Source organism: Puma concolor, chromosome B3 (genome assembly GCF_028749965.1).
Source record: "Puma concolor isolate L17-30 chromosome B3, mPumCon1.1.hap2, whole genome shotgun sequence".
Lineage (NCBI taxonomy): Eukaryota > Metazoa > Chordata > Mammalia > Carnivora > Felidae > Puma > Puma concolor.
The window spans coordinates 29,591,828-29,611,647 of record NC_141672.1 but is presented as its reverse complement, the minus strand read 5'-3'; the positions used below and the strand labels follow the sequence as shown (position 1 = coordinate 29,611,647).

The following is a 19,820-nucleotide window of genomic DNA, read 5'->3' as shown; positions in this document are numbered from 1 at the left end:
AAGAAAGAAAGAAAGAGACAGGAAGGAAGGAAGGTAGGAAGGAAGGAAGGTAGGAAGGAAGAAAGAAAAGAAAAGAAAAGAAAAGAAAAGAAAAGAAAAGAAAAGAAAAGAAAAGAAAAGAAAGAGAAAAACACTGCCTTATGACTTTTGTGATAGCCTCCTAATTGATCTTTTTGTCTCCTTTCACCCAGTTGACATTGAACATTGATAGCAGGGGTTTCTTTCTAAAAATATTATTCTTGGGGCGCCTGGGTGACTCAGTTGGTTGAACATCTGACTCATGTCCGTGGGTTCAAGCCCTGCATGGGGCTCTGTGCTGACAGCTCAGATCCTGGAGCCTGCTTTGGATTCTGTGTCTCCCTCTCTTTCTCTCTGCCCCTCCCCTGGTTACACTGTCTCTCTCTCTGTCTCTCAAAAAATAAAATGTTTAAAAAAATGTTTTTTTATATTATTTTCATTATCATTCCTCCAGATCAGAGACCTTTAATGGTTCCCCTTTGCCTAGTAAAGACCAAATGCCTTAATGTTGCATTCAAAGTCATCTAAAATCTGTGCCACCCTATTCACACCTGAATACATCATTCTTTTTTATGACTTTATGCATTTGTTAATGCAATGCTTTTTTCCTTTGAGAATAGCCCCTTCCTCAACATGAAAATCCTGCAAAAAACAAAATTAAGATTAAGAATGTCAAGTTTAAATGTCATTTCTCCCTCTAAAGACTTCTCTAGTGATTGTCATAATTATTCTTTCTCTTTTTTTAATGTTTATTTATTTATTTTTGAGAGACCAAGAAAAAGCACAGAGGAGGGGCAGAGAGAAAGGGAGAGAATTCCATGTGGGCTCTGTGCTCATAGTGCCACCCAGGCACCTCCATTATTACTCTTTCTTTAGGAATATTAATAACTGTCTTGGATTATAATAATAAATACCCACTTCATATAGTTATTGTGAAGATTAAATGAGTTAGTATATATAAAGTGTTTTGAATAGTGCCTGGTACATATAAGTGCTCAAGAAATATTAGCTATTATTATGGTTAGTGAAGAATATGTTCTGTCTCTTCAGATAATGAGCTCCTTGAGTGTAAACATCACATCTTACTATCTTATCTTCCAAATCTCCATCCTCCTCCCAGGACCTTACCTAAAGTTGGCATTCAGTATTTATGTAGTCCTGGAGAAGAAGCATTTACTATTAGAGCTGTGCATAAGATGACTCAGTATATTTGTTTTTCACTGACTCATTAAACAATTTGAGATGTTTCACTTTACCATTAACCCTTGAACAACATGGGTTTGAACTGTGTGGGTCTATTTACATGCTGATTTTTTTTTTACAGCACTATAAATTTATTTTCCTTTCATTCTTGAATGTATTTTCTTTCTTTTATGATTTTCTTTTTTTTAAACTTTTTTTTTTTATTTTTGAGAAGAGAGAGACAGAGCATGAGTGGGGGAGGAGAGAGAAAGAGGGAGTCACAGAATCTGAAACAGGCTCCAGGCTCTGAGCTGTCAGCACAGAGCCCAATGTGGGGCTGAACTCACAGACTGTGAGATCATGACCTGAGCCGAAGTCGGATGCTTAACCAACTGAGCCACCCAGGCGCCCCTCTTTCATGATTTTCTTAATATTTTCTTTTCTCTAGGTTTATTGTAAGAATATAATATATAATACATATAACATACAAAATGTGCATTAATGGACTGTTGACCAAGGCTTCTGCTCAGTAGCAAGCTATTAGTCATTAAGTTTTGGGAGAGTAAAAATTTACACTCAGATTTTCAACTGCCTGGGGGTTGGCATTCCTAACTCCTATGTTATTCAACAATTATACAGACACTTTGTCTATAATTGAAATAACTTGCTTTAATGAGATTAAATTGATGATATTTTTTTAAAGTTTGTTTTCAGAGAGAGAGAGAGAGAGAGAGAATCCCAAGCAGGCTCCATGCTGACAGCATGCCTGACGCGGGCCTCTATCTCACAAACACTGAGATATGACCTGAGCTGAAATCAAGAGTTGGGGGGCACCAGGTGGCTTAGTCGGTTAAGCGTCCAACTCTTGGTTTCAGGTCAGGTCATGATCTCATGGTTTGTGGGTCCTAGCCCTGCAGAGGGCTCCTCGCTGGCAGTGAAGAGCCTGCTTAGGATTCTCTCTTTCTCTCCTTCTCTCTCTGCTCCTCTCCTGCTCTCTTTCTCTCTCTCTCTCAAATAAATAAACTGAAATCAAGTGTCGGATGCCTAACCAACTGAGCCACCCAAGCACCCTGATGATGTATTATTTATCAATACAGATAACATGCTTTTCTTTTCATTAAAAACATGACTCTGACAATAGTGAAAATAGATAACCTCTGTACAGGGCTGGCAATAGACTTTAACTTATAATCTAACTTTGGTCGATTGGTAGTGACTCTCAGAAAAACTTAATTAATTAATAAGAGTACCAAAAATTCAGTAGAAAGAATAGCTTGATCAGTTATTGATGTCTGATGTAGACATGGATTGAGACAGTATAAGCATTTGTACCATACATTTGCTATACTTGATTCACCTCATTTTAGTTGTGCTTACAACAAATAGTACTTCCATAGTCTATAGCCGGTCACTGGGGAATACACATCATCTGTGACTATAAAGCAAAAAGACACTGCTGATCCCTATGAAGGATTGAATATATGACTGTAGCCTGTCTCTCACCCCTTCCCTTTCATGAGCACTATAGTCTCACTTGTTAAACTGTGATGACAGGATCTGGAATAAAAAGGGATTCCTATTTAACAGGGGGTTTATAAGGCAGAATAACCCTAATGGCAACTTATGTTTATTGTAGCAAAACTGTGGCTAGAAAACTGCATACCTGGACTATGTTGAAAACTGTGACTAAAAGGTTGTACAATATGAATATTAATAATCTCATACCAAATATTAGAACATAAATTTTGTTGCCTTGTATCTTTGGTAAAAACTTATACTTTTCTCCTTCGGTTTACTAAATAAACACAGAACTTTCGAACACTTTTGATTTTCACCAGGACCCTTCTTGTATGAAGAAAAAAACAGTGTTTTCCTTCTAGTGGTGCTCTACTTCTGTACCACCTTCTACTTCTGAAAAATATATCATTGTGTTATGTCAGAACATTTAATTTATTAACTTTGATATAATTTATGTCCCTATACAGTAATCAGTAAGATCTTTTTAGCTTTCCATCACCATTTTCGTGTGTATTTTTTTTATTTTATTTTATTTATTTATTTATTTATTTTTTTAATATATGAAATTTATTGTCAAATTGGTTTCCATACAACACCCAGTGCTCATCCCAAAAGGTGCCCTCCTCAATACCCATCACCCACCCTCCCCTCCCTCCCACCCCCCATCAACCCTCAGTTTGTTCTCAGTTTTTAACAGTCTCTTATGCTTTGGCTCTCTCCCACTCTAACCTCTTTTTTTTTTTTTTCCTTCCCCTCCCCCATGGGTTCCTGTTAAGTTTCTCAGGATCCACATAAGAGTGAAACCATATGGTATCTGTCTTTCTCTGTATGGCTTATTTCACTTAGCATCACACTCTCCAGTTCCATCCACGTTGCTACAAAAGGCCATATTTCATTTTTTCTCATTGCCACGTAGTATTCCATTGTGTATATAAACCACAATTTCTTTATCCATTCATCAGTTGATGGACATTTAGGCTCCTTCCATAATTTGGCTATTGTTGAGAGTGCTGCTATAAACATTGGGGTACAAGTGCCCCTATGCATCAGTACTCCTGTATCCCTTGGATAAATTCCTAGCAGTGCTATTGCAGGTCATAGGGTAGGTCTATTTTTAATTTTCTGAGGAACCTCCACACTGCTTTCCAGAGCGGCTGCACCAATTTGCATTCCCACCAACAGTGCAAGAGGGTTCCCATTTCTCCACATCCTCTCCAGCATCTATAGTCTCCTGATTTGTTCATTTTGGCCACTCTGACTGGCGTGAGGTGATACCTGAGTGTGGTTTTGATTTGTATTTCCCTGATAAGGAGCGACGCTGAACATCTTTTCATGTGCCTGTTGGCCATCCGGATGTCTTCTTTAGAGAAGTGTCTATTCATGTTTTCTGCCCATTTCTTCACTGGGTTATTTGTTTTTCGGGTGTGGAGTTTGGTGAGCTCTTTATAGATTTTGGATACTAGCCCTTTGTCCGATATGTCATTTGCAAATATCTTTTCCCATTCCGTTGGTTGCCTTTTAGTTTGGTTGGTTGTTTCCTTTGCTGTGCAGAAGCTTTTTATCTTCATAAGGTCCCAGTAATTCACTTTTGCTTTTAATTCCCTTGCCTTTGGGGATGTGTCATGTAAGAGATTGCTACGGCTGAGGTCAGAGAGGTCTTTTCCTGCTTTCTCCTCTAAGGTTTTGATGGTTTCCTGTCTCACATTCAGGTCCTTTATCCATTTTGAGTTTATTTTTGTGAATGGTGTGAGAAAGTGGTCTAGTTTCAACCTTCTGCATGTTGCTGTCCAGTTCTCCCAGCACCATTTGTTAAAGAGACTGTCTTTTTTCCATGGGATGTTCTTTCCTGCTTTGTCAAAGATGAGTTGGCCATACGTTTGTGGGTCTAGTTCTGGGGTTTCTATTCTATTCCATTGGTCTATGTGTCTGTTTTTGTGCCAATACCATGCTGTCTTGATGATGACAACTTTGTAGTAGAGGCTAAAGTCTGGGATTGTGATGCCTCCTGCTTTGGTCTTCTTCTTCAAAATTACTTTGGCTATTCGGGGCCTTTTGTGGTTCCATATGAATTTTAGGATTGCTTGTTCTAGTTTCGAGAAGAATGCTGGTGCAATTTTGATTGGGATTGCATTGAATGTGTAGATAGCTTTGGGTAGTATTGACATTTTGACAATATTTATTCTTCCAATCCATGAGCAGGGAATGTCTTTCCATTTCTTTAAATCTTCTTCAATTACCTTCATAAGTTTTCTATAGTTTTCAGCATACAGATCTTTTACAACTTTGGTTAGATTTATTCCTAGGTATTTTATGCTTCTTGGTGCAATTGTGAATGGGATCAGTTTCTTTATTTGTCTTTCTGTTGCTTCATTGTTAGTGTATAAGAATGCAACTGATTTCTGTACATTGATTTTGTATCCTGCAACTTTGCTGAATTCATGTATCAGTTCTAGCAGACTTTTGGTGGAGTCTATCGGATTTTCCATGTATAATATCATGTCATCTGCAAAAAGCGAAAGCTTGACTTCGTCTTTGCCAATTTTGATGCCTTTGATTTCCTTTTGTTGTCTGATTGCTGATGCTAGAACTTCCAGCACTATGTTAAACAACAGCGGTGAGAATGGGCATCCCTGTCGTGTTCCTGATCTCAAGGAAAAAGCTCTCAGTTTTTCCCCATTGAGGATGATGTTAGCTGTGGGCTTTTCATAAATGGCTTTTATGATCTTTAAGTATGTTCCTTGTATCCCGACTTTCTCAAGGGTTTTTATTAAGAAAGGGTGCTGGATTTTGTCAAAGGCCTTTTCTGCATCGATTGACAGGATCATATGGTTCTTCTCTTTTTTTTTTGTTAATGTGATGTATCACGTGGATTGATTTGTGAATGTTGAACCAGCCCTGCATCCCAGGAATGAATCCCACTTGATCATGGTGAATAATTCTTTTTATATGCCGTTGAATTCGATTTGCTAGTATCTTATTGAGAATTTTTGCATCCATATTCATCAGGGATATTGGCCTGTAGTTCTCTTTTTTTACTGGGTCTCTGTCTGGTTTAGGAATCAAAGTAATACTGGCTTCATAGAATGAGTCTGGAAGTTTTCCTTCCCTTTCTATTTCTTGGAATAGCTTGAGAAGGATAGGTATTATCTCTGCTTTAAACGTCTGGTAGAACTCCCCTGGGAAGCCATCTGGTCCTGGACTCTTATTTGTTGGGAGATTTTTGATAACCGATTCAATTTCTTCGCTGGTTATGCTTCACTGTTCAAGCTTTCTATTTCCTCCTTATTGAGTTTTGGAAGCATGTGGGTGTTTAGGAATTTGTCCATTTCTTCCAGGTTGTCCAGTTTGTTGGCATATAATTTTTCATAGTATTCCCTAATAATTGTTTGTATCTCTGAGGGATTGGTTGTAATAATTCCATTTTCATTCATGATTTTATCTATTTGGGTCATCTCCCTTTTCTTTTTGAGAAGCCTGGCTAGAGGTTTGTCAATTTTGTTTATTTTTTCAAAAAACCAACTCTTGGTTTCGTTGATCTGCTCTACAGTTTTTTTCGATTCTATATTGTTTATTTCTGCTCTGATCTTTATTATTTCTCTTCTTCTGCTGGGTTTAGGCTGCCTTTGCTGTTCTGCTTCTATTTCCTTTAGGTGTGCTGTTAGATTTTGTATTTGGGATTTTTCTTGTTTCTTGAGATAGGCCTGGATTGCAATGTATTTTCCTCTCAGGACTGCCTTCGCTGCGTCCCAAAGCGTTTGGATTGTTGTATTTTCATTTTCGTTTGTTTCCATATATTTTTTAATTTCTTCTCTAATTGCCTGGTTGACCCACTCATTCGTTAGTAGGGTGTTCATTAACCTCCATGCTTTTGGAGGTTTTCCAGACTTTTTCCTGTGGTTGATTTCAAGCTTCATAGCATTGTGGTCTGAAAGTATGCATGGTATAATTTCAATTCTTGTAAACTTATGAAGGGCTGTTTTGTGACCCAGTATATGATCTATCTTGGAGAACGTTCCATGTGCACTCGAGAAGAAAGTATATTCTGTTGCTTTGGGATGCAGAGTTCTAAATATATCTGTCAAGTCCATCTGATCCAATGTCTCATTCAGGGCCCTTGTTTCTTTATTGACCGTGTGTCTAGATGATCTATCCATTTCTGTAAGTGGGGTGTTAAAGTCCCCTGCAATTACCACATTCTTATCAATAAGGTTGCTTATGTTTATGAGTAATTGTTTTATATATTTGGGTGCTCCGGTATTCGGCGCATAGACATTTATAATTGTTAGCTCTTCCTGATGGATAGACCCTGTAATTATTATATAATGCCCTTCTTCATCTCTTGTTACAGCCTTTAATTTAAAGTCTAGTTTGTCTGATATAAGTATGGCTACTCCAGCTTTCTTTTGGCTTCCAGTAGCATGATAAATAGTTCTCCATCCCCTCACTCTTAATCTAAAGGTGTCCTCAGGTCTAAAATGAGTCTCTTGTAGACAGCAAATAGATGGGTCTTGTTTTTTTATCCATTCTGATACCCTATGTCTTTTGGTTGGAGCATTTAATCCATTTACATTCAGTGTTATTATAGAAAGATACAGGTTTAGAGTCATTGTGATGTCTGTATGTTTTATGCTTGTAGTGATGTCTCTGGTACTTTGTCTCACAGGGTCCCCCTTAGGATCTCTTGTAGGGCTGGTTTAGTGGTGACAAATTCCTTCAGTTTTTGTTTGTTTGGGAAGACCTTTATCTCTCCTTCTATTCTAAATGACAGACTGGCTGGATAAAGGATTCTCAGCTGCATATTTTTTCTGTTTAGCACACTGAAGATATCGTGCCAATTCTTTCTGGCCTGCCAAGTTTCAAAAGAGAGATCAGTTACGAGTCTTATAGGTCTCCCTTTATATGTGAGGGCACGTTTACCCCTTGCTGCTTTCAGAATTTTCTCTTTATCCTTGTATTTTGCCAGTTTCACTATGATATGTCGTGCAGATGATCGATTCAAGTTACGTCTGAAGGGAGTTCTCTGTGCCTCTTGGATTTCAATGCCTTTTTCCTTCCCCAGTTCAGGGAAGTTCTCAGCTATAATTTCTTCAAGTACCCCTTCAGCACCTTTCCCTCTCTCTTCCTCCTCTGGGATACCAATTATGCGTATATTATTTCTTTTTAGTGTATCACTTAGTTCTCTAATTTTCCCCTCATACTCCTGGATTTTTTTATCTCTCTTTCTCTCAGCTTCCTCTTTTTCCATAACTTATCTTCTAGTTCACCTATTCTTTCCTCTGCCTCTTCAATCCGAGCTGTTGTAGTTTCCATTTTGTTTTGCATTTCGTTTAAAGCGCTTTTCAGCTCCTTGTGACTGTTCCTTAGTCCCTTGATCTCTGTAGCAAGAGATTCTCTGCTGTCCTCTATACTGTTTTCAAGCCCAGCGATTAATTTTATGACTATTATTCTAAATTCACTTTCTGTTATATTATTTAAATCCTTTTTGATCAGTTCATTAGCTGTTGTTATTTCCTGGAGATTCTTCTGAGGGGAATTCTTCCTCTTGGTCATTTTGGATAGTCCCTGGAGTGGTGAGGACCAGCGGGGCACTTCCCCTGTGCTGTGGTGTATAACTGGAGTTGGTGGGCGGGGCCGCAGTCCGACCTGATGTCTGCCCCCAGCCTACCGCTGGGGCCACAGTCAGACTGGTGTGTGCCTTCTCTTCCCCTCTCCTAGGGGCGGGATTCACTGTGGGGTGGCGTGGCCCGTCTGGGCTACTTGCACACTGCCAGGCTTGTGATCCTGGGGATCTGGTGTATTAGCTGGGGTGGGTAGGCAAGGTGCACGGGGGCAGGAGGGGCAGGCTTAGCTCGCTTCTCCTTAGGTGATCCACTTCAGGAGGGGCCCTGTGGCAGCAGGTGGGAGTCAGATCCGCTGCCGGAGGTTTGGCTCCGCAGAAGCACAGGGTTGGGTGTTTGTGCGGAGCGAGCAAGTTCCCTGGCAGGAACTGGTTCCCTTTGGGATTTTGGCTGGGGGATGGGCGGGGGAGATGGCGCTGGCGAGCGCCTTTGTTCCCCACCAAACTGAGCTCTGTCGTCCGGGGGCTCAGCAGCTCTCCTTCCCTTTGTCCTCCAGCCTTCCTGCTTTCCGAGCAGAGCTGTTAACTTATGACCTCCCAGACGCTAAGTCGCGCTTGCTGTCGGAACACAGTCCGTCAGGCCCCTCCGCTTTTGCCAGCCAGACTCTGGGGGCTCTGCTTGGCCGGCGAGCCGCCCCTCCGCCCCGGCTCCCTCCCGCCAGTCCATGGAGCGCGCACCGCCTCGCCGCCCTTCCTACCCTCTTCCGTGGGCCTCTCGTCTGCTCTTGGCTCCAGCGACTCCGTTCTGCTAATCCTCTGGCGGTTTTCTGGGTTATTTAGGCAGGTGTAGGTGGAATCTAAGTGATCAGCAGGACGCGCGGTGAGCCCAACGTCCTCCTACGCCACCATCTTCCCTCTCCTCCCTGTATTTTTTTTTAAAAGGTGTTTAAAAAAAAGAGAGTTTTATATATTAACTTAGATACTATCTTTGGAAGAGCTACATATATTTTATATTTGTTATATTCAGTTTCTGAGGTTGTTTCTCAGTCTTCATCTTAGTTGACCTAGCAGCATATTTTGACATGAATGATTTAGTTCCTCTTCGAAGTAATTTCAATGTTTGGCTTCTAGGACACTGTGCCCTCCTGATCTTCCTGTCTTTCTGGCTGCTCCTTCCCAGTCTCCTGTCTCCCACTTTTAAGTATTAGAGTGCTCTAGGCCTCAGTTCTTGGATCTCTTCTCTGTTCTGTCTTCACCTATTCCCTGGATTATCTCATCTAGGTCATGGCTTTATCATCTATATGCTGATGGTTCCCACATTTGTATCCCTAACCCAGGCATCTCCTCTGAACTCCGGATTTGCACAGTCGGTTGCCTGGTATTTCCATTGGATGTCTACTAGACATCACACACTTAACATTTCCGAAACTGAGTACTGATATCCTTCCCCAGCCCCAGCTAAACCAACTTCCTATGTGTCTTTCTCAGATAGCAACAACTCCATTCTTCCTGTTGCTTAGGACAAACTCCCTGGTAATTTCTTAACTCCTTTCTCACACATCCTATGCAAGACCTATTATCTTTCTTTCTTTCTTTTTTAAGTTTTTTAAATTTATTTTCAGAGAAGATAGAGAGTCAGGAAGGGACAGAGAGAGAGGGAGAGAGAGAGAGAGAGAGAGAGAGAGAGAGAGAGAGAGAGAATCCCAAGCAGGACCCACGCTGTCAGCGCAGAGCCCAATGCAGAGCTTGAACTCACAAACCGTGAGATCATGACCTGAGCTGAAATCAAGACTTGGGTCACTTAACCGAATGAGCCACATAGGTGCCCCAGTATCTTATTTAGTTTATTATCTGGCAAATTGTTAGCTCAATGACAGCAGGAATTTTTATCTATATTATTCACTATTGTATTATCATATAGTATATTTTAATCACTGCAAGTGATTATAGCTGTTCCTGGTGTATTGTAGATGCTCAATAGTTATGTGTTGAATGAATAACTGTTTGAATAAGCTTTTCAATCTGCATGGAATAGACAAAATAAAATGGCGATCTTTCCATATCAAGAAGCTTTAAAGAATAATTGATTATATGATTTTCTTAAATATTTAATTTTCACACATATATTGTTATATGGGGTGTATGAATTTGCTAGGGCTGTCGTAACAAATTCCACAGACTAGATGACTTAAGCAACAGAAATTTATTTTCTTACAGCTGTAGAGGTGAGAAGTCCAAGATCGAGGTTTTGGAGGGTTGAGTTCCTCTCTCCTTGGCTTGTGGATGGCCGTCTTTTCCTCTGGTCTTTTGTTTTTTCTTTCTAATTTTTTTTATAGTTAAAAAAAGTTTTTTTACATTTATTTATTTTTGAGAGACAAAGCACAAGTGGGGAGGGGCAGAGAGAGAAGGAGACAGAATCCAAAGCAGGCTCCAGTCTCTGAGCTGTCAGCACAGAGCCCAAAGTGGGGCTCGAACTCACAAACTGTGAGATCACGACCTGAGCCGAAGTCGGACACTTAACTGAATGAGCCACCCAGGCTCCCCTCTTTATAATTTTTTTTAACATTTATTTATTTTTGAGAGAAAGAGACAGAGCGTGAGTGGGAGAGGGGTAGGGAGAGAGGGAGACACAGAATTGGAAGCAGGCTCCAGGCTCTGAGCTGTCAGCACAGAGCCCGATGGGGGGCTCAAACTCAAGCAGTGAGATCATGACCTGAGCTGAAGTCAGACACTTAACCAACTGAGCCATCCAGGTGTCCCTCCTTTGGTCTTTAAAGGTCTTTTCTCTGTTTCTGTCTTCTGTGTCCTAATCTGTTCCTATAATTCTTATACGGGCAGGAGTCATATTGCACTTTTTTTTTTTAAGTTTATTTATTTATTTATTTTGAGAGAGAGAGAGAGAGAGAGAGAGAGAATGAGGTAGGGGTAGAGAGAGAAGGAGAGAGGGAATCCCAAGCAAACCCACCAACCGTGAGATCATGACCTGAGCCGAAATTGAGTTGGATGCTTAACTGGCTGAGCCATTCAGGTGCCCCAGGGTACCAGTCATTGAATTTTACCTAAAATGATCACATTTACTTTAATTCACTCTTTAAATTCCCTATCTTTAAATACAGTCACATTCTTTTTAAAAAATTTTTTTTAAATGTTTTTTTATTTTTGAGACAGAGAGAGACAGAGCATGAGCAGGGGAGGGGAAGAGAGAGAGGGAGACACAGAATCCGAAGCAGGCTCCAGGCTCTGAGCTGTCAGCACAGAGCCCGACGCGGGGCTCGAACTCACAGAACATGAGATCGTGACCTGAGCCGAAGTCGGACGCTCAACTGACTGAGCCACCCAGGTGCCCCTAAATACAGTCACATTCTAAGGAACTGAGTGTTAGGACTACAACATATGAATTTTGGAGTCGGGGGACACAATTCAGTCCATAACCAGGGGACTGGTTTCAACAGTTAAAACATTTTGCATGAATTAGATCACTCGTAAAATACTTTGTCCTGAAAGTTAAGTGTTTCTCATAACAGAATTTGAAATCATTCATTAGGGGTGCCTGGGTAGCTCAGTCAGTTGAGCGTCCAACTCTTGATTTCAGTTCAGGTCATGGTCTTGCGGTTTGTGGGTTTGAGCCCTGTGTTGGGCTCTGTGCTGACAGCCCAGAGCCTGCTTGGGATTCTCTCTCTCCCTCTATCTCTGCCCCTCTCCTCTATCCCTGCCCCACCCCTGCTTGCCCATGTGCGCGCACTCTCTCTCTCTAAAAATAAGTAAACATTACAAAAATTCCATTGTTTAAAAAAATAAAATAATTAAATTAAATAAATTAAAACAAAGTTTATATAGCCATATATGTCTGATCTCTCTCTCTCTCTCTCTCTCTCTCTCTTACACACACACATTTATTGTGTACGTACATGGATTAAGCATTATGTTGAATATTTTAGACAATAAATCTCATTTAATCTTGATATTCTTATAAGTCAGATATTATATTTCCTCATTTTATGTATAATGAAACTGTGATTCAAAGAAGTTTGGTTGCTTCCTTAGAGAGTTGGGATTGGAACTCAGTTAATTGAATTTTTGTTCTTAACCATTGAATTATGGATGTCATAGAACAGTACAGTCCAATAGAGCTGTCTGCACTGTCCCAATAGAGTTGCCACCAGCCACATATAGCTATTAAGCTCCTGAAATGTGGCTAGTTTGATTGAGAAACTGAACTTTAAATGGTATTTAATTTGGGGCGCCTGGGTGGCGCAGTCGGTTAAGCGTCCGACTTCAGCCAGGTCACGATCTCGCGGTCTGTGAGTTCGAGCCCCGCGTCAGGCTCTGGGCTGATGGCTCGGAGCCTGGAGCCTGTTTCCGATTCTGTGTCTCCCTCTCTCTCTGCCCCTCCCCGTTCATGCTCTGTCTCTCTCTGTCCCAAAAATAAATAAAAAACGTTGAAAAAAAAAATTAAAAAAAAAAAATAAATAAATTGTATTTAATTTTAATTAATTTAAATTAAATAGCCACACATGGGTAGTAACTACCATATTGGATAACATAGTTATAGAAGGTTAAGTTGTGAAAACTAAATGTATAACTTATAAATAAGTAATCAGCAGTTTTTTTAGAACAGAAATGAGGTTTCCTGTGCTTTGCTAGAATCTTTTTTTTTTTATTTTCAAAAATAATACATGCACATGGTTTTATGCAAACAGTACAAAAAAGGGTACAGTGGAAAATAAATTTTCCTCTGACCATAGACTCTCAGTTCCCTAAAGCAACCACTGTTTCTACTTTCTTTTTTTCTTCCAGAAATAGCTTATAGATACATAAATAGAACCAACCTTTTAAAAAATACAAATAAGCATTTTTAAACCAAATCACAACCTAATTTTTTAAAAGATTGCAAGCAAAAGATTTTTAAAATACTAATTCATTTTATTTCACTTTAAAAAAAAATTTATTTTTTGAGAGAGAGAGAACACATGTGAGCAGCGGAGGGGCAGGGAGAGAGGAGGACAGAGAATCTGAAGCAGGCTGTGTACTGGCAGCCTAAAGCCCAATGCAGGGCTTGAACTCATGAACAGTTGCTTAACCAACTGAGCCACCCAGGCACCCCTGATTTCACTTTTAATCCTTTTTGGAGTGAGGTGTGCTATGCATAAATATGTTCCTATTTTCTAGCGTGAGTCTTCATACTATAGTAGATTTGAAATATATATATGCTTCAAAAATTTTAAGTTCAGAGCTTCTTGGGGCACCTAGGTGATTCAGTCGGTTGAGTCAGACTCTTGATTTTGGCTCAGGTCATGATTTCACAGTTCATGAGTTCGAGCTCTGCATCAGGCTCTAAGCTGACAGTGTGGAACCTGCTTGGGATTCTCTCTCCCTCTCTCTCTGTTCTTCCCCCACTTGTGCTCTCTCTCTCTCTCAAAAATAAATAAATAAATGTAAAAAAAGATGAAGTTAAAATATTCTTTAGTCTTATTTTATCCCTATAATATTTATACTAGCCAGCTATTTATTTATTTATTTGTTTGTTTGTTTATGTTAATTTTTTTAATGTTTATTTATTTTTGAGAGAAAGAGACAGAGTGTGAGCAGGGGAGGGGCAGAGAGAGAGGGAGACACAGAATCTGAAGCAGGCTCCAGGCTCTGAGCTGTCAGCACAGAGCCCGATGCAGGGTTCGAATTCACCAATCGAGAGATCATGACCTGAGCCGAAGTCAGATGCTCAACCGACTGTACCACCCAGGCGCCCCACTTGCCAGCAACTTAAAACCATGTGTTCCAAATAGCTAACCATTTGTAAATTTAATATTGTCATGATGTGAAATTATAGTGTTTACCTTAGATTATAGGTCAATGTTATTTCCTACTTGATCACCACTTTATTAATACAGCCTTTCTAACTCATTAGATCAGTATATTTATTATATAAAAGTTATTAACACTTTATTTTACTAGATTTACAACAGTTGTAATATGATTCTCATAAACAAAAATTGTTTTTTTTTTCTACTACAGAAAACTTGAGAATATTGTCTTTAGGAAGAAACAACATAAAGAACTTAAATGGACTGGTAGGTTGTTATTTATTTCTTTAAAAAAAGCATGCACTTTTCCCCTTAATATACAAGTAATATTTGTTCATTGCAGAAACTTTGCAAAATCAAAAAGCAACTATAAAAAGTACCTATAAGCCACTGACAGTGTAAATATTGTTAACATTTTGATTGATATCTTTCTTGTCTTTTTTCTATTCTTTGATGGGTATGTAGAAAATGAAATCATACTATACATATTGTTTTGCTCTCTTTTTTTACTTAATATGTAAAAATCATTTTTTTCATGTCATTCATTCATTTAACAAAATCATTCAAATATATTTCCTGAATGCCTACTTTAAGCCAGGCACTGTTCTAGGCATTAGGGATACAGAAGAATATGTAATGAAGTCCTTGCTCTCCTAGAACTTCCATTACAGTAGAGGTAGACAGTCTAGAAAATATTTGTATAATGCATATGCAATACATTGTATAATACAGGTGGTGATAAATGCAATGAAGAAAAGCAAGGCATATACGAGAACATAGATTGACAGGAAATGAGGAAAAAAGCTATAGGGCTGACCAAGGGACAGGTACTCCGGACTGAAGTGGGACGAGTGCAAATGTCCTGAAACTGAAGCTGCTCCATATGCTTGAATTAGAGCAGAAGAGTTGAATGAGGGTAGGGAATTGCCCTCAGTGAGCTTGGAAAGGGAGCCAGGAACGAGGCTACATTGGGTCTTACAGGTAATGATAAGATTTTAGATTTTTTTTTCCAAATGGCTTACAAAGCCACTGGAGGTTTTTGATCAGAGGATGTAACTTAAGTTTTTAAAATAATTTTCAACCATACCCCTTTTTTTATGATAGCATAATATTCTGTTTTAATATTTATACCATAATTTTTTAAATCAGTTACTTATTACTCATTATTTATTTCCAGTTTGGAGTTATTATAATCAATGCTATTATGAATCTCCTTTTAGCTATATTATTGCACACATCTATGAATAATTCCTTGGATAAATTCCTTGAAATGGAATTGCTGGGTCAAAAGGTATGAATTTCTTTTAAGGCTTTTGTGGCATATTACCAAGTTACCCTTTGGAAAGTTTTAACAGTTTATATTCCTACCAGTAATGTATGAGGGTTCCCATTTCCCCTTATCAAACTTGGGCATTTAAAAATTTTTTAAGTTTTTGACAGGGAATTTTTTGGCCATTTGAATTTCCTTGCAGAGAAGTTGAGATGAAACAATATTGTAAAATTAGGCAGTTTTGGGAATGACAAAGCTAATGTCTTTTTCTTGTATTTGTTCCCAAACAGATAATAATTTTTTAAAAAGTGTATATTGTTAAATAATTTTATAAACATTCCCAATGTTTTTATGACTCTGGCCTTCTCCCCACTCCCAGCCCCACCCCCAGTAAGCCTAGGTTGTGCTTCCCAAGAACCAGTGGGGTTGAAACTGCAGTGCTTCTCAACAGTAACCTCCCAAATCACACAGGCTGAAATAGCCACCCCCTCATTACAGAGGCAGCTGTAATAGCCAAATAGGAGGCAGTGTTCAGCTGCCTGAAACATGGAATGTAAAATTGAAGGACAAGGGTCTATTTTAAACTACTTAGGAAAACTGACGGGATACATTGCAAGCCCATTTGTGTATATGATCTGGCCTCTGCCTTCCTTTCAGATGTCATTCCATGTTACTCTTCTTCCTAGTTGGTAATCTCTAGCCACTGGTCTTTCTCCTCCTTGAGCATGCCAAGTCTGTTCCCACCTGAAGGACCTTTCTACTTCCCATTTCTTTTGCCTTAAAAACTCTATTACCTTGGACTTCTACGTTACTGACTCCTTCTTAACCTTCACACTTCAGCTTAGATGTCACTTCCACAACAGTGTTCCAGCTGCCATATATCTAAAGTAGCCCTCTGGGCAAAAACTCTTGCCACTTATAATTTTTTTCAACTTTCTTATTACTATCTGAAATTCTCATTTATTTGTTTTCTGTCTTTGTCTCTTTCTGTCATGTCACACGCATGCACACACACACACACACACACACACACACACACACACACACAAATACACACACACAAATCCTAATGAGTACTTTAGTTTTGTTCATGAACATATACATTAGTGCTTGATATATGTAATAGGCACTCTGTAAATAATATACTGAGTGACTCAATATATTACTAATTACAAAAACTATCAATTCTAAGTGTAATACATGTTAATTATAAAAAACAAGTCAAGCATTTCATAAATATATGCAATACCCTGAAAGTCTTTCCTCTTTTTACCTATAGATATCTGTGTGCATGTGTATGTATGTATATATATGTTATATATGTTTGTACTGATAATATACAGGCCATATTTTTTCTGCTTTTTCATTCAGTAGCATATCATAAATATCCTTCCATGTCAAAACATGCAAATTTAATGCATTCTTTTTTATATAACAATGTATTTAACTATTCCTATACTGCTGAGCATTTAGATTATTTTCTTGCGGAAGGTGTGCCTCTCTCTCTTTTTTTGCTGTTACAAATCATGTTGCAATGAACATCTTCACACATATAACCTTCATTAGTTATTTGAATGTTGATAGAGGCTAGATTGCTAAAAATAGAAATGGTGAGGATATTTGCATGCATTTAAATTTTTGATGGGTGCCTCAAATTGCTCTCACAGTGCTAATTCTAGTTTCTACTTCCATCTATGGTATATGGATGAGGATTATTCCCTCCACCCTCAATACCCATTTATCCATATTTTTTAATCCATATTTTTACATTTCTTTTTTGGGGAGAGAGAGAGAGTGGGGGAGATCGGGAGTGGGAGACAAAGAGAGAAAGAGAGAGAGAATCCCAAGTAGGCTCCATGCTCAGCGCAGAGCCCACCGTGGGGCTGGATCCCACAACCCTAGGATCATGACCTGAGCTGAAATCAAGAGTTGGATGCTCAACTGACTAAGTCACTCAGGTGCCCCTTTAATCCATATATGTTTTGATTTTTTTAGTGTGTATTTATTTTTGAGAGAGGGAGAGAATCAGCGTGTGAGTGGGGGAGGGACAGAGAGAGAGAGAGAGACGGAGGCACAGAATCCCAAGCAGGCTCCAGGCTTTGAGCTGTCAGCACAGAGCCTGACGCAGGGCTCGAACTCACAAACTGCGAGATCATGACCCAAGCCAAAGTCAGACACTTAACCAACTGAGCCACCCAGGTGCCCCAATCCATATTTTTAATATTTGCCAATATGATAGGCAAAAATGGAGTATTGTGTTGTTTTAATCTGTTTTCTTCAGTTGGTTGTGACCTTGAATGTCCTCCTATATATTTGTTATACGTTTCCTCTTTTGGTAATTGACCAAACATAGTTATTACTCATTTTTCTATTGGCTTTATTTTTTCTTACTGCATTCTAGGCGCTATCAATATTCCTAATAATTATCCATTGTTGAGAATATTATTACTATTATTGCTGTTGTTAACATTTATTAGCTATGTAACAGACTCTTTACATGCATTGTTTCATTTGAAATTCACAAGTAGATAATGTCCTCATTTAAAGATTTAAAAAAATCCTCAGTTCAGAATAAAGATACTCGGGCTCAGGTAGTTATCTAAAGTGCCCAAGTATAGTGAACAGGCACTTTTAAATATTGTTGCTGAGACCAGAAGTTTGTCAATAGCTATCACAGTCTTCAATGTGTATTTACTTTGTACCAACTATTCTATATCTAGGACTTTTTCATCCTCACATACATGAACAAAGATGTTGGACCAAGTATGTTCATTGCAACAAAGCTTGTATAAAAAACGTCAACAATCTTGGGGTATATCAATTGTAGAATAGCTAACTAAATAAATATAAATAAATAAATAAAATATATCAAGAGGAAAAATGAGGTAGGACGTACCTATACATGCTGGATGGAATAATTTGCAAGGTATGTTGTTAAGTGAAAAAAAAAAAGCAAAGTATATAAGACTGGAAGTCTTATAATTCCACTGAATTTATAGATTGATTGGAGAAAATTGAGGTCTTTATAATAATGAGGCTTCCCTTACAGGCAGATTTATTCAGATTTTTTATGTCTAAACTTTAAGTAGAATTTTATAGTTTCAATTCCTGTAAGGCCTGTACACTTCTTATAAAAATGTATTCCTAAGTAATTTATAGTTTTTGTTGCTATGATGAATGAAATAATTTCTCTCTAATGACTTCCTGTTTATAATATAAAATCTATTTGTTTTTGTATGCTTATAATCAACTGCCTACAAACATTTCTTAACTGTTTGTGAATCAGATCTTCCTAAAGACTTTCAGCAACATTATGATATCTGAATTCATTACTTTATACAAAAGGCAAACAATAACAATAATCATCATTTTATGTGGTCCAAAATGGAGGTTTTACAGCACTCCCTTAAACCTTTCCCACTCCTATAACCTCCAATGTAATATTATTTACAGAACAGACACTTTTTTATTTTTTTTGTTTTCAATATTCATAATGGTTTGTTGACCTCAAAGAATCATAAACTTTAATAGCTGAAAGGGATCTTAGAGAACTTCTTGTCTAGCCTTCTCATTTTTGTTCCTTTATTTTTTATTGTGGTAAAATACACATAACATAAAATTTACCATGGTAACCATTTTTAAGTACAGTTCCATGGTATTAAGTATATTGTATCATTGTACAACCATCACTGCTGTCCATCTCCACAACTCTCTTCAGCTGGTAAAACTGCACCTCTGTACCCATTGAACAATAACTCCTTTGTCCCATCCCCTCAGCTCTAGCACCACCATTCTACCTTTTGTCTCTCTGAATGTGATTACCATAAGTACCCCATGAAAATGGAATCATATGGTATTTGTCTTCATGTGACTGACTTATTTCACTTAGCATAATGTCCTCAAGGTTCATTCATATTGTAACATTTATCAGAATGTCTTTCTTTTCTCAGGATGAATGATATTCCATTGAATGTATATACCATATCTTGTTTATCTCTTCCTCCATCAATGATCACTTTGGTTGTTTCCACCTTTTGGCAATTGTAAACAATGCTGCTGTGAACATGGGTGTTCAAATCTCTCTTCAAAACTCTGCTTCCAATCCTTTTGGGTATATGCCCGGAAGTGGGATTGCTAGATCATATATTTTTAATTTTTGAAGGAACCACCAATTTTCTGTAGCAGCTATACCATTTTACATCCCATCCCCACCACTAATGCACAAGGGTTCCAATTTTTTCATATCCTTGCCAACACTTGTTATTTTTTGTTTGCTTGATAGTAGCCATCCTAATGAGTGTGAGATGGTATCTCAATATGCCAACCTCCTCCTTTTACAGAGTAAAAAACTAGGAGGAGGAGTGATTTGTTCATATGCAGAAGCAGACCAGTTTGCTAAATGTCTGTTTACTCAATGTTCAGTTCTCCAAAGGGCCAATTTATTATTTATTGAATGACAGATTTCACTGAACTG

The 19,820-nt window shown here is 38.5% G+C and overlaps 1 protein-coding gene across 1 annotated transcript in view; it reads left to right on the top strand.

Annotated features, from left to right (window-relative positions):
- DNAL1 (dynein axonemal light chain 1) overlaps positions 1 to 19,820 on the top strand; it is a 65,451-nt gene that overhangs the window by 33,955 nt on the left and 11,676 nt on the right. The window contains exon 9 of the mRNA XM_086708521.1: positions 14,288 to 14,343. Coding sequence (XP_086564647.1) covers positions 14,288 to 14,343 — 56 coding nt within the window. The remainder of the gene's footprint in view (positions 1 to 14,287; positions 14,344 to 19,820) is intronic.